This window comes from Osmerus mordax, chromosome 14 (assembly GCF_038355195.1).
Source record: "Osmerus mordax isolate fOsmMor3 chromosome 14, fOsmMor3.pri, whole genome shotgun sequence".
Taxonomy (NCBI): Eukaryota; Metazoa; Chordata; class Actinopteri; order Osmeriformes; family Osmeridae; genus Osmerus; species Osmerus mordax.
Genome location: NC_090063.1, coordinates 6,825,546 through 6,836,320, shown reverse-complemented (window position 1 = coordinate 6,836,320; position 10,775 = coordinate 6,825,546). Strand labels below are relative to the sequence as shown.

At 48.4% G+C, this 10,775-nt stretch overlaps 3 protein-coding genes across 3 annotated transcripts in view; 1 reads left to right on the top strand and 2 right to left on the bottom strand.

The window, feature by feature from the left end:
• The window catches only part of csgalnact1a (chondroitin sulfate N-acetylgalactosaminyltransferase 1a), a 12,208-nt gene extending 6,200 nt beyond the window's left edge, over positions 1 to 6,008 (bottom strand). Inside the window, 5 exon segments of the mRNA XM_067250707.1 lie at positions 114 to 330; positions 2,267 to 2,702; positions 2,821 to 3,081; positions 3,083 to 3,578; positions 5,922 to 6,008. Of these exon segments, the coding sequence (XP_067106808.1) occupies positions 114 to 330; positions 2,267 to 2,702; positions 2,821 to 3,081; positions 3,083 to 3,130 (962 nt within the window). The 5' untranslated portion in view covers positions 3,131 to 3,578; positions 5,922 to 6,008.
• Positions 6,009 to 7,431: 1,423 nt separating this feature from the next.
• On the bottom strand, positions 7,432 to 9,096 carry nxnl2 (nucleoredoxin like 2). The gene is made up of 2 exons (XM_067250797.1): positions 8,590 to 9,096; positions 7,432 to 8,058 (listed from the first exon to the last, which is right to left on the bottom strand). The coding sequence occupies exons 1-2, from the start codon at positions 8,889 to 8,891 to the stop codon at positions 7,890 to 7,892; spliced, it is 471 nt and encodes a 156-aa protein (XP_067106898.1). The 5' UTR covers positions 8,892 to 9,096; the 3' UTR covers positions 7,432 to 7,889.
• Positions 9,097 to 9,278: 182 nt separating this feature from the next.
• Positions 9,279 to 10,591, top strand: gng10 (guanine nucleotide binding protein (G protein), gamma 10). The gene is made up of 3 exons (XM_067250708.1): positions 9,279 to 9,635; positions 9,920 to 10,050; positions 10,202 to 10,591. Exons 1-2 carry the CDS (start codon positions 9,555 to 9,557, stop codon positions 10,043 to 10,045), a joined length of 207 nt encoding a protein of 68 aa, XP_067106809.1. The 5' UTR covers positions 9,279 to 9,554; the 3' UTR covers positions 10,046 to 10,050; positions 10,202 to 10,591.
• Positions 10,592 to 10,775: the final 184 nt, after the last annotated feature.

The window sequence follows — 10,775 nt, the reverse complement described above, 5'->3', positions numbered from 1 at the left end:
AAGCCAGTGCGATTGACAGATTCATCCGACCATGCAAGGCCACATCTAAGCCAAAGTCCAACTAAGTGAGACAGCATCTAGCGCTAACACGCAGAAGGTGCACGACACCACACCTGAAGTTGTGCAGAAACTGTTTGAACTTGTCGGTGCGTCGGGAGAGCGGCACGATGATGTTGATGGGGATGCCGGCGGTGTCCACCCCCTCGTCCTTCACTTTCAGAAGCGGGCCGAACGGGCGGAACAGGACCAGCCTCCGGAACTCTCGGCTCTGCTCGCCACGAAACGTCATCTCGTACAGGGTCCCCTTATCTTGTTCTGTACGAGCTATCCCTACAAGAGAGGAGGAGAGAGGAGGGAAGAGGAGGAAAGGTGGGGGTCAGGTGGCTGAACGGTTAGGGAGTCGAGCTATTAATCAGAAGGTTGTTGGTTCGATTCCCGGCCGTGCCTAATGACGTTGTGTCCTTGGGCAAGGCACTTCACCCTACTTGCCTTGGGGGGAATGTCCCTGTACTTACTGTAAGTCGCTCTGAATAAGAGCGTCTGCTAAATGACTAAAATGTAAAGGAGGTGGAGAGGAGGAGAGAATGTAGGAGGGAAGAAAAGGAGGTGCAGAGGAGGAGAAGAGGAGAGAGTCTAGGAGGGAGGAGAAGGAGGACAAGGAGGAGAAGAGGAAAGAGTGTAAGAGGGAAGAAAATGAGGTGCAGAGGAGGAGCGGAGAGGAGGAAAGGACAAGGAGGGGAGGAGAGGAGGGAAAGAGAATATTAGAAAATGCATTGAATGTTGTGGACATAATTTGTTAGACGATGTCAGTGGCACACTTCCTCTCTTTCTCTCTCTCCCTTTCCCAAGTTTTAATCTTTGTAATGTAAAACAATCTGTTAGCTGCTGCTGTCAGTGTAAGCAGTTTTGTGACAGAGAGGGATGGTATGTGTCCGACTGGTCGAGACAGAGAAAGAGAAAGACCGAGAAAGAGAGAAAGTGAAACAGAGAGAGAAAAAAAAGCGACCGAGAGAGAGAGAGAGAGAGAGAGAGAGAGAGAGAGAGAGAGAGAGAGAGAGAGAGAGAGAGACAGAGACCTCACCCTGTAAACAGGAAGCTGAGACAGCAGATTACAGAGCTGGCTGGAAATGGACATGCTGATACTGCCAGGACAACCAAAGTCGCATGATGTTAACTTCCTTTGATTTAATGTTGACTTCCTGAGATAAGAGGCTTCCTCACCCATGGGACTAGGTGGGATGATACAGTTGAGTCACACACTCTACTCCTGTTCTACTCAATCCTTCTCTCTCATCCCTCTCTCCTTTTCTCTCTGTCACCCAGCCAGTCATCCAGTCATCCAGTCATCCATACCAGCCACCCAGTCATCCAGCCAGCCAGCCAGCCATCCAGTCATCCAGCCAACCAGCAAGCCAGCCAGCCAATCATTCAGCCAGCCCTGTTTTTGTTGGTCTGGTTCCTGACTTCAGCCTACTAAGCTAACCCTATCTTGGCAGGCCTGCAATGCTGCCTTTGTCCCAGCTTGGTCAGCATTGCACAAGACTGCCTGGAAGGTCTTCCAAGGCCCAACACAACAGCAGGGCAGACAGGAACACTCACTGCAGCTGCGTACAGTAGTTGTATGCAGTTCATTTGAGTCCTCGTTGAATGGAGGGGTTGTTAGCATGCTACCATCTGCCACCCAGCTGCACATGAAGTGTGTTTCACAGGTTATGTGTCTGTTGTCAGGGTGTGTGTCCTCAGTCCTTCCGCTACCACACACTGTGACCACTATAAGTAGTCATGTCTCGGTGCTTCCTGTAGCTAGATAGTCCAGATCTATCTCTATTTCTGCCACGGTCATTGCTACCCCCCCCCACTCTCTCAAGTACCTAGACAAGCTGACCTCTCAAAAGACCCCTCTCCCCTCAAGGTAACAAGGACGCTCCAGCTAATGGAGAACAGTTGTGTTCATTTCCTGTCAATTATCAGACGGAGCAGTCGGACATCCTGGGTCCTGGCTGCCAGCTCTCCAGCACCCAAACACACCAATCAAATGCACACACACACACATCCCCCTCACACATCCACACATGAACTGTCACACTCCTACAAAGACCCCCCCCCCCTCTCTCACACAGACACACACACACACTGTCATACACATAAAACACTCACCCCCATCCACACACTCCGCCACACACACTGCCACACACAGACACACATAGTCACCCCCCCCCCCCCCCCACACACACACCAACAGCATACCATGCATCCTACTCCTCACCCTCTATGAAGTCTGAAGGGGCGTAGACCTTGCTGGGCTGTGCCCTGCCCCCCCCCTGGGGTGGCGTGTTCAGACTGGCCAGGGCCGTCTCCAGGGCCTCCCCCAGCGCGTCCCGCCGGTCCCTCCTCACAGGCTTCTCCTCGGGGTGACGGGTCAGACCCTGCTCCAGCTGGTACACCTTCTGCAGGGTGAAGCTCTCGAAGGGCACCACTGCATACTCACTGGGCAACCTGCTGCCTGCCTGCACCTCCGCCCGCCCCAGCTGGCTACGCAGGAACTCCTGGAGTTCCGCCTGGCTTCTCTCTTGCCCCCCTGGCCCCCCCAGGATCCCTCCTCCGGCTCCCGGCCCCGGGCCCCCAGCCCGTTGCTCCAGAGACTCCTGGACGCCCTTCAGCTGCTGGCTGCGCTCCTGGAGGGCCTCCTTCAGCTGGGTGATCTGAAGGGTAGGGGGAGGGAAAGAGGAGGAGCAGAGAGGAGTTGGAGTCGCGGGACGAGAGGAGTGCCGAGGCCAGCCGAGGAGCAGAGCAGAGGGGGAGGAGGAACGAGATCCTGACCTGCTTTTTCAGGCTGCTGATGAGGAGGCGATGCTGCTCCTCTCTCTCCTGGAGGAGAGCCTGGTAAGACTCCTTCCCTGGGGGGCCACTCTGAGAGCCCCCCCCGCCCGGCCCAGTGCCTCCTGCCCCGGCCGCGCCGCCCCCCACCCCGAGCCGGGGCAAGGCGTGACCCCCCAGCTCAGACTGGGGGCTGCAGGTGATGATGTAGAGAAGAGACACGGAGCAACACACCAGCGCCAAGACCACGCCTACCCGGCACCCCCCACGCCAGCAGACCGCGACGCAGCATCCCGATGATGATGTCACACATAAACCCTCCCAATGGTATCACAGACGTCCGCCAAGACCGATTGGGATGTACAAACAGTCACTTATACACGCATTCACCACATCTATATCCACCCACTCACACACACACACACCCCAATGAAATATGCTAGTGTGAGGGTTAAACACATAAGCAGACAGAAAGCAGATAGAGAGGCAGTAGCAGGATGGTGTTCACAGTGCTCTGGCCAGTGGGTGCATTCCTCTGTCACATATTCACATCCAGGTCATAGGTCAAGGACCATCCATCAAATCAGGTCCAAATAAAATCCTTGACCAGACGGTGATGTCGTCCAGTCAGTGTTTACATCATCAGTCCGTCACCTATGACTCAGGCCTTCCTGCTCACGCGTGGTCCAGCTGTTGGGATCCAGAACCTTCCCTGCCTTCAGCACCATGACCAGAACTCAGCAGAACCTCCCAAACAGGCACTGGAGGAGGAGAGGAGAGGAATGGGACATCATTGTCTTCACTGACAGTCAGTCAGTATGATTTAGAGAAGATTGCAGAAAAACTCTATAACAAACACAAGACAACACACACACAAGACCACATACACACATTCACAAACACACAAGGGAAGAAACCCAGAGAGAGAGAGAGAGAGAGAGAGAGAGGGCGTCAGGGAGAGTCAGAGGGGGGAGAGAGACTGCATGCCTGAATGTCTACATGTGAAGATGTATTTATGGAGGCTACTCAAGGGGTGTAGTTGTGTGTACATTTTGTGCATGTCTGGGTTGTCATATGTATGTGTATGTAAGTGTGTGTTGACTCACCACACAGTCAAGTCTTTTACAGGCTTGATGACAAACTATGGGCCTATTGGGTTGGGGGCTGGGAGGAGAGGATGAGAGAGGAGGGGGGGGACGACGAGAGGAGGCCACAAACTAACTCCAGGTGTTTCTGTACAGGGTAGTCATTTGGAAGAGAGACGGGGGAGGGAGAGATACTTTCACAGTCTTGAGAGAGACACAGAGAGAGGGAGAGAGAGAGAGAGAGAGAGAGAGAGAGAGAGAGAGAGAGAGAGAGAGAGAGAGAGAGAGAGAGAGAGAGAGAGAGAGAGAGAGAGAGAGAGAGAGAGAGAGAGAGAGAGAGAAAGGGTTCTTTGATGTTTCCCGGCCCCTCAGGTGATTCTACCTCCCCTTAATTAGGCCTGGTTTCCCTGCCCCAGACCCCGGAACCTTACACACACACATGTGCACGCACACACATATATATGCACACATGCGCACACACACACATCTTAAACATACCCACACATCTTGTTGTAGTACCACACTAGTGACAGCTATGTGAAACTCTGTAATTATTTGTGTTGAAGCATCCCAGTGTCAGAGCAGAGAGAGGAGGACCTGTCATATATGGTTAAACCCACACGCACGCACGCACACACACACACACACACACACACACACACACACACACACACACACACATATAAAAACATTTATGCAGCACTCATCACCATCTGACCATAAACCGACAACAAAACAAATAACATCAGTATGATTATAATAAACACTCATAATATGATTATCATTCATACAACAATGGTCCCGGAGAGAAAACCACATGTCCTGTTCTGCTCATCACAAAACCCACACAGAGGACTGAATACTACTATCACTACGACATTACTACTGCTCTCAAAGACAGTGAGACAGAGAAAGACAAACTGAAAAAAAAGAGTGTATGTGTGTGTGTGTGTGAGAGAGAGAGAGAAACAGAGATAGAGAGAAAGAAAGAAAGGAGTGAGTGTGTGCATCCTGGCACTGCCAATTGCTAAATAACATGTCATCACTTCTGTCATTTTTTGACTTAGACAAATACATTTGAGTGCGCACACACACTCCTTCCTGTTCCTGGTCCCTAATGCTCTCTTTGGTTCTGATGGCCTCAATATAACTTAGGACATTGTCATCTGATCTGTAACCAGAGCTGTATCACTAGCCCCCACCCCTTCTCCCAGTGCCCCCATCTGCACACACACACACACACACACACACACACACACACACACACACACACACACACACACACACACACACACACACACACACACACACACACACACACATTGAGTACAGGTCAGAACTGTTTCTAACCAATCATCTCACTGACATCCCTGCTGCAGCAGCATGAGGCAAACAGTCACTTATTCAGCTTACCTTCTAGATTATTCATTTAACACACATTTAGATCAGTTTAAAATCTAGATAAATGTTATGACCAAATCCTTCTGCAATGACGCACGTCTTCAAACTTTGTGACCAAATAGTGTTATTGTGATTGTACTTTTCGCATGGCTAACTGTCATCAAATCAAATCGTATTTGTATAGACTTTTTTTGCAAGCACAGAGGGCTTCACAGATGCCCACACAACTTCATGTGAACCAAAGTAAAACACTCAAGTTTGACTGTGAGTGAGGGTTTTGGAGAGATGGACAAGAAGCCACAGGCAAAGTAACAGGAACTTGCAGTAATACACGGGAAGGTGAGAACCGCAAAATAAGCTTCCTTTTTTCTCAGTGATTCAATGTCACCAACAGTTCGTACACACCAGGTCTGCATTGCTCCTCTGCCGTAGCACGCTGAGTTAAAGCTCACACACAACACCTCCGTCCCACCTAAAACAGCTTTCTCAATGACCGTGCCAGCATGTGCCGGCAAAAGGCGTCACAGCGGGGGCACGGATCCTTCTCTGATAAGCACAGTTGGTTTCTGTTAGACCTGTTAACTAAAACATGGTAATACATCAATCTACACAGCCTACCTTTCATCCATGTTTTCCAGATAAATACTGGACTGGTACCGGGTGTTGTACGTGTCACCGATCTTTAATGGCTCCACGAGCGCACTGAGAAGGCTGTGAGAGTGTCCTCTCAAGAACAGGCTCCGCTGGTCCACCCCGCCCCGGCGCTTCCTCCGCCTCCCTCCCGCTTGCATAAAGGATGTGTTGTTACCTGATTCAGCGTGCCGTTAGCTCAAGAAACACTGCCAGCTTTCATAGGAACGCTAGCCCAAAGTTAGCCTCATTCAACTCAATATTCCAATTTGAGTGACTTGGGTACAGTTGTAGCCTATGTATATCCAGCTCGAGGTCAGAAGTGAGACAGACAGATAAGCTGCACTGACACGGCCAGTTGCGTAAATACGCGGAGGAAGTGGTACCCACAACATAATTTAGAATAGGCTACATCTTTATCAGTTTGACGATTTCAGACGCTACTTACATTTAGTACACACATCTTAACAACAGAACCGTGAACGTCATATGGACGCCTTAAGCAGCTCCAGTCATCAGTAAGCCAGGTCAGACCGTTGGGGTCGCCAGGTCCAATCGGGTTTGGAGGCGCCGCAGCATCCTGATGACTGCAGATACAGTGGCTTATTCATTAGAGCGCCTCTCGCCTTCCATCTATTTCGGTGTCACTGGGAGTGCTCGTAAGAAACGTGCCAGAACCAGCCTTACCATACCGTCTATGTAGGCCTAGGAAGTCATCTCACTTCAGCCCCCACAGGACACCGACTGTTAACGCAGGATTATGTCAGTAAAAGGAAAATCCCAGCATTCTCTTGTCAGATCGTCACATGAACTCTGACTTATTGAAGTATGGTGGAGAAACAGTCTCAGTACCAGAGCAGGAGATTTCAGGATAAGTGCTTCATGTAGGTCCTCCAGAGTAAGCTGAGGTGAGCTCCTCCTACTGGTCCATGACGGCTGTGTCTGGTCAGTAGACTGCTGGTCAACAGGCTGTGGTTACCACACATTACATCAAGGTTGCATTATCAAATAGCAGTGAGAAAAACCGAAAAGGGAATTTCATCATCATGGTGGGTTATTATCACTCCAGTCTGTGTGCGTGTGTGAGTCAGCCAAACTCACATCATCTTATTCAATACATGTGAGTAATCTTTAAGTCTTACATTACTCCACAGTAAGTCAGAGAGAAGTGCCACTGGACACATGCACTGCCAGAGGGACACAGGTGGTTCTTCAGCGCCCCCCTGTGACATGAGGCCTTTATCACACATCACAGTCACCTACACCGACCGCAGAAGAACTCAGAGTGAGACCAGAGGGAGTGATAGACTTGACTAAAAATGTCACCATGGAGTAAGTGTCTCCTCTGGGCGTTCTGTAGTGAACTAAACACAGTCTCAAGAGTCCAACACCATAGCGACACTATGGCGACACAGCATCAACAGACACACCGAACAACAGTCAGCAACGAATCAATAACAACCGTGAACCAGGCAGGAAATAAAACAGTAAGCCACAAAAGCATCAAAGGAGTTTATAATTGCATCATATCAGGCCATATATAAAACAGAATATAAAATATACAAGCAGTTTAAAATACATCTATGTAGTCTTTGGAAGCATCCCTGGAAATGTTGGCCCTCAGTGAAATTAGCTAGTAGCAAGCTATGTCCCTTGACCACCTAACAGAGTAAAGTTAGTGTGGCTTTGGGACGGTGTAAATATGTTTAAGAGAGCTGTGGAAAGTAATGCTACACTTCCAAGCTCGGGGAAGAACCAGATAGTAGCAGAAGAACGGCTAGAACATCTTGATCTGGACGAGGAGCAAAGCCCAGAGCACACAGAAAGATCCTGCCAACGGACTTGTGTTCTGCTGTCAAAGGTGAGCACTGTGTGACAACCAGAACACACAGCACTCAAGTCTAGTGAAACATTCACTGCAGGGATGCTGTATGCTGTGGACCTCCTCATCCTCTTCTAGCCTTTGAAGTTCTGGAAGACCTCAGCCACTTCCAGCCAGCTCCCGAAACAGGCCAGACCCTGGTCTCGGATCTGCTTCCTGCCCTTGTCTGTGATCACCTCCCCGTTCTCCTTCACGATGACCAGCTTGGGAACGGCCGTTATGTTGTACCGCTTCTTCAGGTCACTGGAGGGGTGGGAGGGTTAAGGGTCATCAACTAGCTTCACAACAAGCATTTACAAAAACATCAGGTTTGGATGAAGTGAAATTTGCCATCGATTTCATCTATGGAAAGACATCCACATAGTGGCTATTCCACGGTGTTAAGTTGAATCATTTCAACCTGGCAGTCGCAGGTAAGACACTTGGTCTATTTATAACTCAAATCCTTGAGAGGTTGAGCCTTAAACCTCTTACACACTGGCGCATGATAGACGCAAACACTTTGTGTTCTGTAGTAGCCTATTTCTTTTGTTCCCTGTGCCTTAATTGAGGTGTGGTTACTGCTATGCGGCTAGTAAATTCAGATATTTGCCTCTGACAGTTGGAACTATGCACTTCTGATCCTTGATCTTCTGCTGTACTTTCTATACTATTTGTACGTTGCTTTGGATAATATCGTCATGCTATTACAATAACATGAACCCCATTCTACCTGTATCCTACAATGCTGTCTTGACGTGGGTTAACACTGTAAAGAAAAAGCCATGCACGTACTATTTATACTGGTCAGTCCACGGCAGTGCCAGCCAGTCTCCGTGCATATCGTGATAATATTCCACCATATCTTCAGGCGACTTGTCAGATGAGATGAACACTATTTCGAATTGAGCTGGTGGCTCGCTCTCCTCCACCAGCTCAGTGTAGAAGTCGCAGAGTATCGGGGTGAAGTCGCGGCACGGCGGGCACCAGCCGCCAGAAAAGTAGATTCCCACAACTTTATTTTTCAGCACTTCTTCGGGATCTACAAGTTCCCCGTCTTTATTAAGCAGAGTTCGTCCAGAAAAAACTTCCACCATCGTTTGTAGATCTCGAACACTCTGGATACGAAACGCTAGTACTAGTCGATGTAAATTCAGGAGTTCTTCAGCACGCTCTTATTAGCTGGAACTGAAAGTCCGATATGTTTCAGAATGTAATCCTTTTTATGATCTGGATTTTAGTCTATTTATTTATTTTGCTCGATCCAAATAATGCGAACAAGAAACACGGATAGATGTTATGATAATGCTCCACACACTGCATGCAGGGTGTTTAATTTATAGTATACACAACAAGCCCATAGGGTAGAACTAGTCAGCTAGCGCTGATTGGACAGATTATTCGTGACAGTCAGTCACGTGCGTCCCCCCCCCAGTCCAAACTCTATACAACGAATGTTCTTAGAGGATCACTTCGAGCTGATTGTAGAGAGAGAAAGCAAATTAAAAGCTTTATTTCAGTTAACTAAATGCAATTAGTTCTCACATGTAAAATCCCAAACTCCGGCATTAGGCAGCGAAAATTACATGTATATTCTGAGAAATCCTTGGAGAGAGGAAGGGACGTCTAAACGAAGATGGGAGGGTACAACTGGCCAAAATGGAACGCAGCCCAAATGAACTGCGCCAGACAGACAGCAGTCTTAGCATTCACGCTTTCCTTCCTCTAACTCTGCCCACGGAGAAAGCTCCTGCAACACAATGACTTCTAACTCCAATCTTTCCAACATGCGTCGCCTTGTGGAACAGCTCAAACTAGAGGCCAGCGTGGAACGGATCAAGGTAATAAATAAATAAAACATATTTGGAAAAAAAGTTGAGTGATGGCACTGTAATATTTTATTTGATACATGTCTAGCAAAGATAGATGAAACGACATTTCTACTTCAAACATCTGAGAAAGTGTTATTGTATACACATCCACTGTACAGCCAATTGTAGCTGATATTTAAGTATTACTGAATATGAGGCAGTTTTAGAGTTAGTATGGACAACTCAGCCAGCGACACAGGGCATTTCTTACCCATCTTGATTAATAAAGAAGTTATTGTGCTGAATTGTTCCAGGTGTCTCAAGCGTCTGCAGAGCTGCAGCAGTACTGTCTGCAGAACGCAGCGAAGGATGCCCTGCTGGTGGGTGTTCCCACAGGCAGCAACCCCTTCAGGGAGCCCCGCTCCTGCTCCCTGTTCTGAATCAGGTACGACCCCCCCCCCCCCCCCCCCCTTACGCACACACAAACTCATCTTACACACTCTAATACTGGCACACATTACACACACAGCACTGTTCCACTCCTGCTATCCAGTTGGCTGGGTGTTGGGAATTAAAATATACTATTTATTTTTCAGGATAGGACACTGTTCCGAAGGCATGGGCTAGGAGTGCCAGCAACACAGACCAACACACACACACAGGCACACACACACACACACATATCCTCTAGTTCAGAGTGTATTTTTGCATTATGTCTTTATGATGGTTGGTTGTACTGAGAACTAAATTACTTGTTTTTTACTAATGAACTTAATATGATAAGCATGTTTATTGTATGTATTTATTTGGCACATTTCCATGTGCTAAATGGGTTAATAGTGTCTTAAATTGCCAAATAACATTTTGTGAGCTAATATTTTCCTTAAAGAAATGAAAAACTGCTATGGTATACAAGATTACGTATTGTGCGTACTGCACAGGTTTTTTATACAAATGCTTAAATAAAACAGGATACCTAAATATGACCTATTTTCATTTTTCCGTCTGTGTTATGGTTGTCAAAACATATGCTTTCTGCTCTTTTAGGGAATATGCAGTTATGCTGTAGTCCTCCTCAGCAACTCCCCCTGCTGGGGATGGTCTGAACCCCCTCCCCTGCCCCCCTCCCCTGCCCCCCTCCCCTGCCCCTCTCCCCTGCCCCTCTCCCCT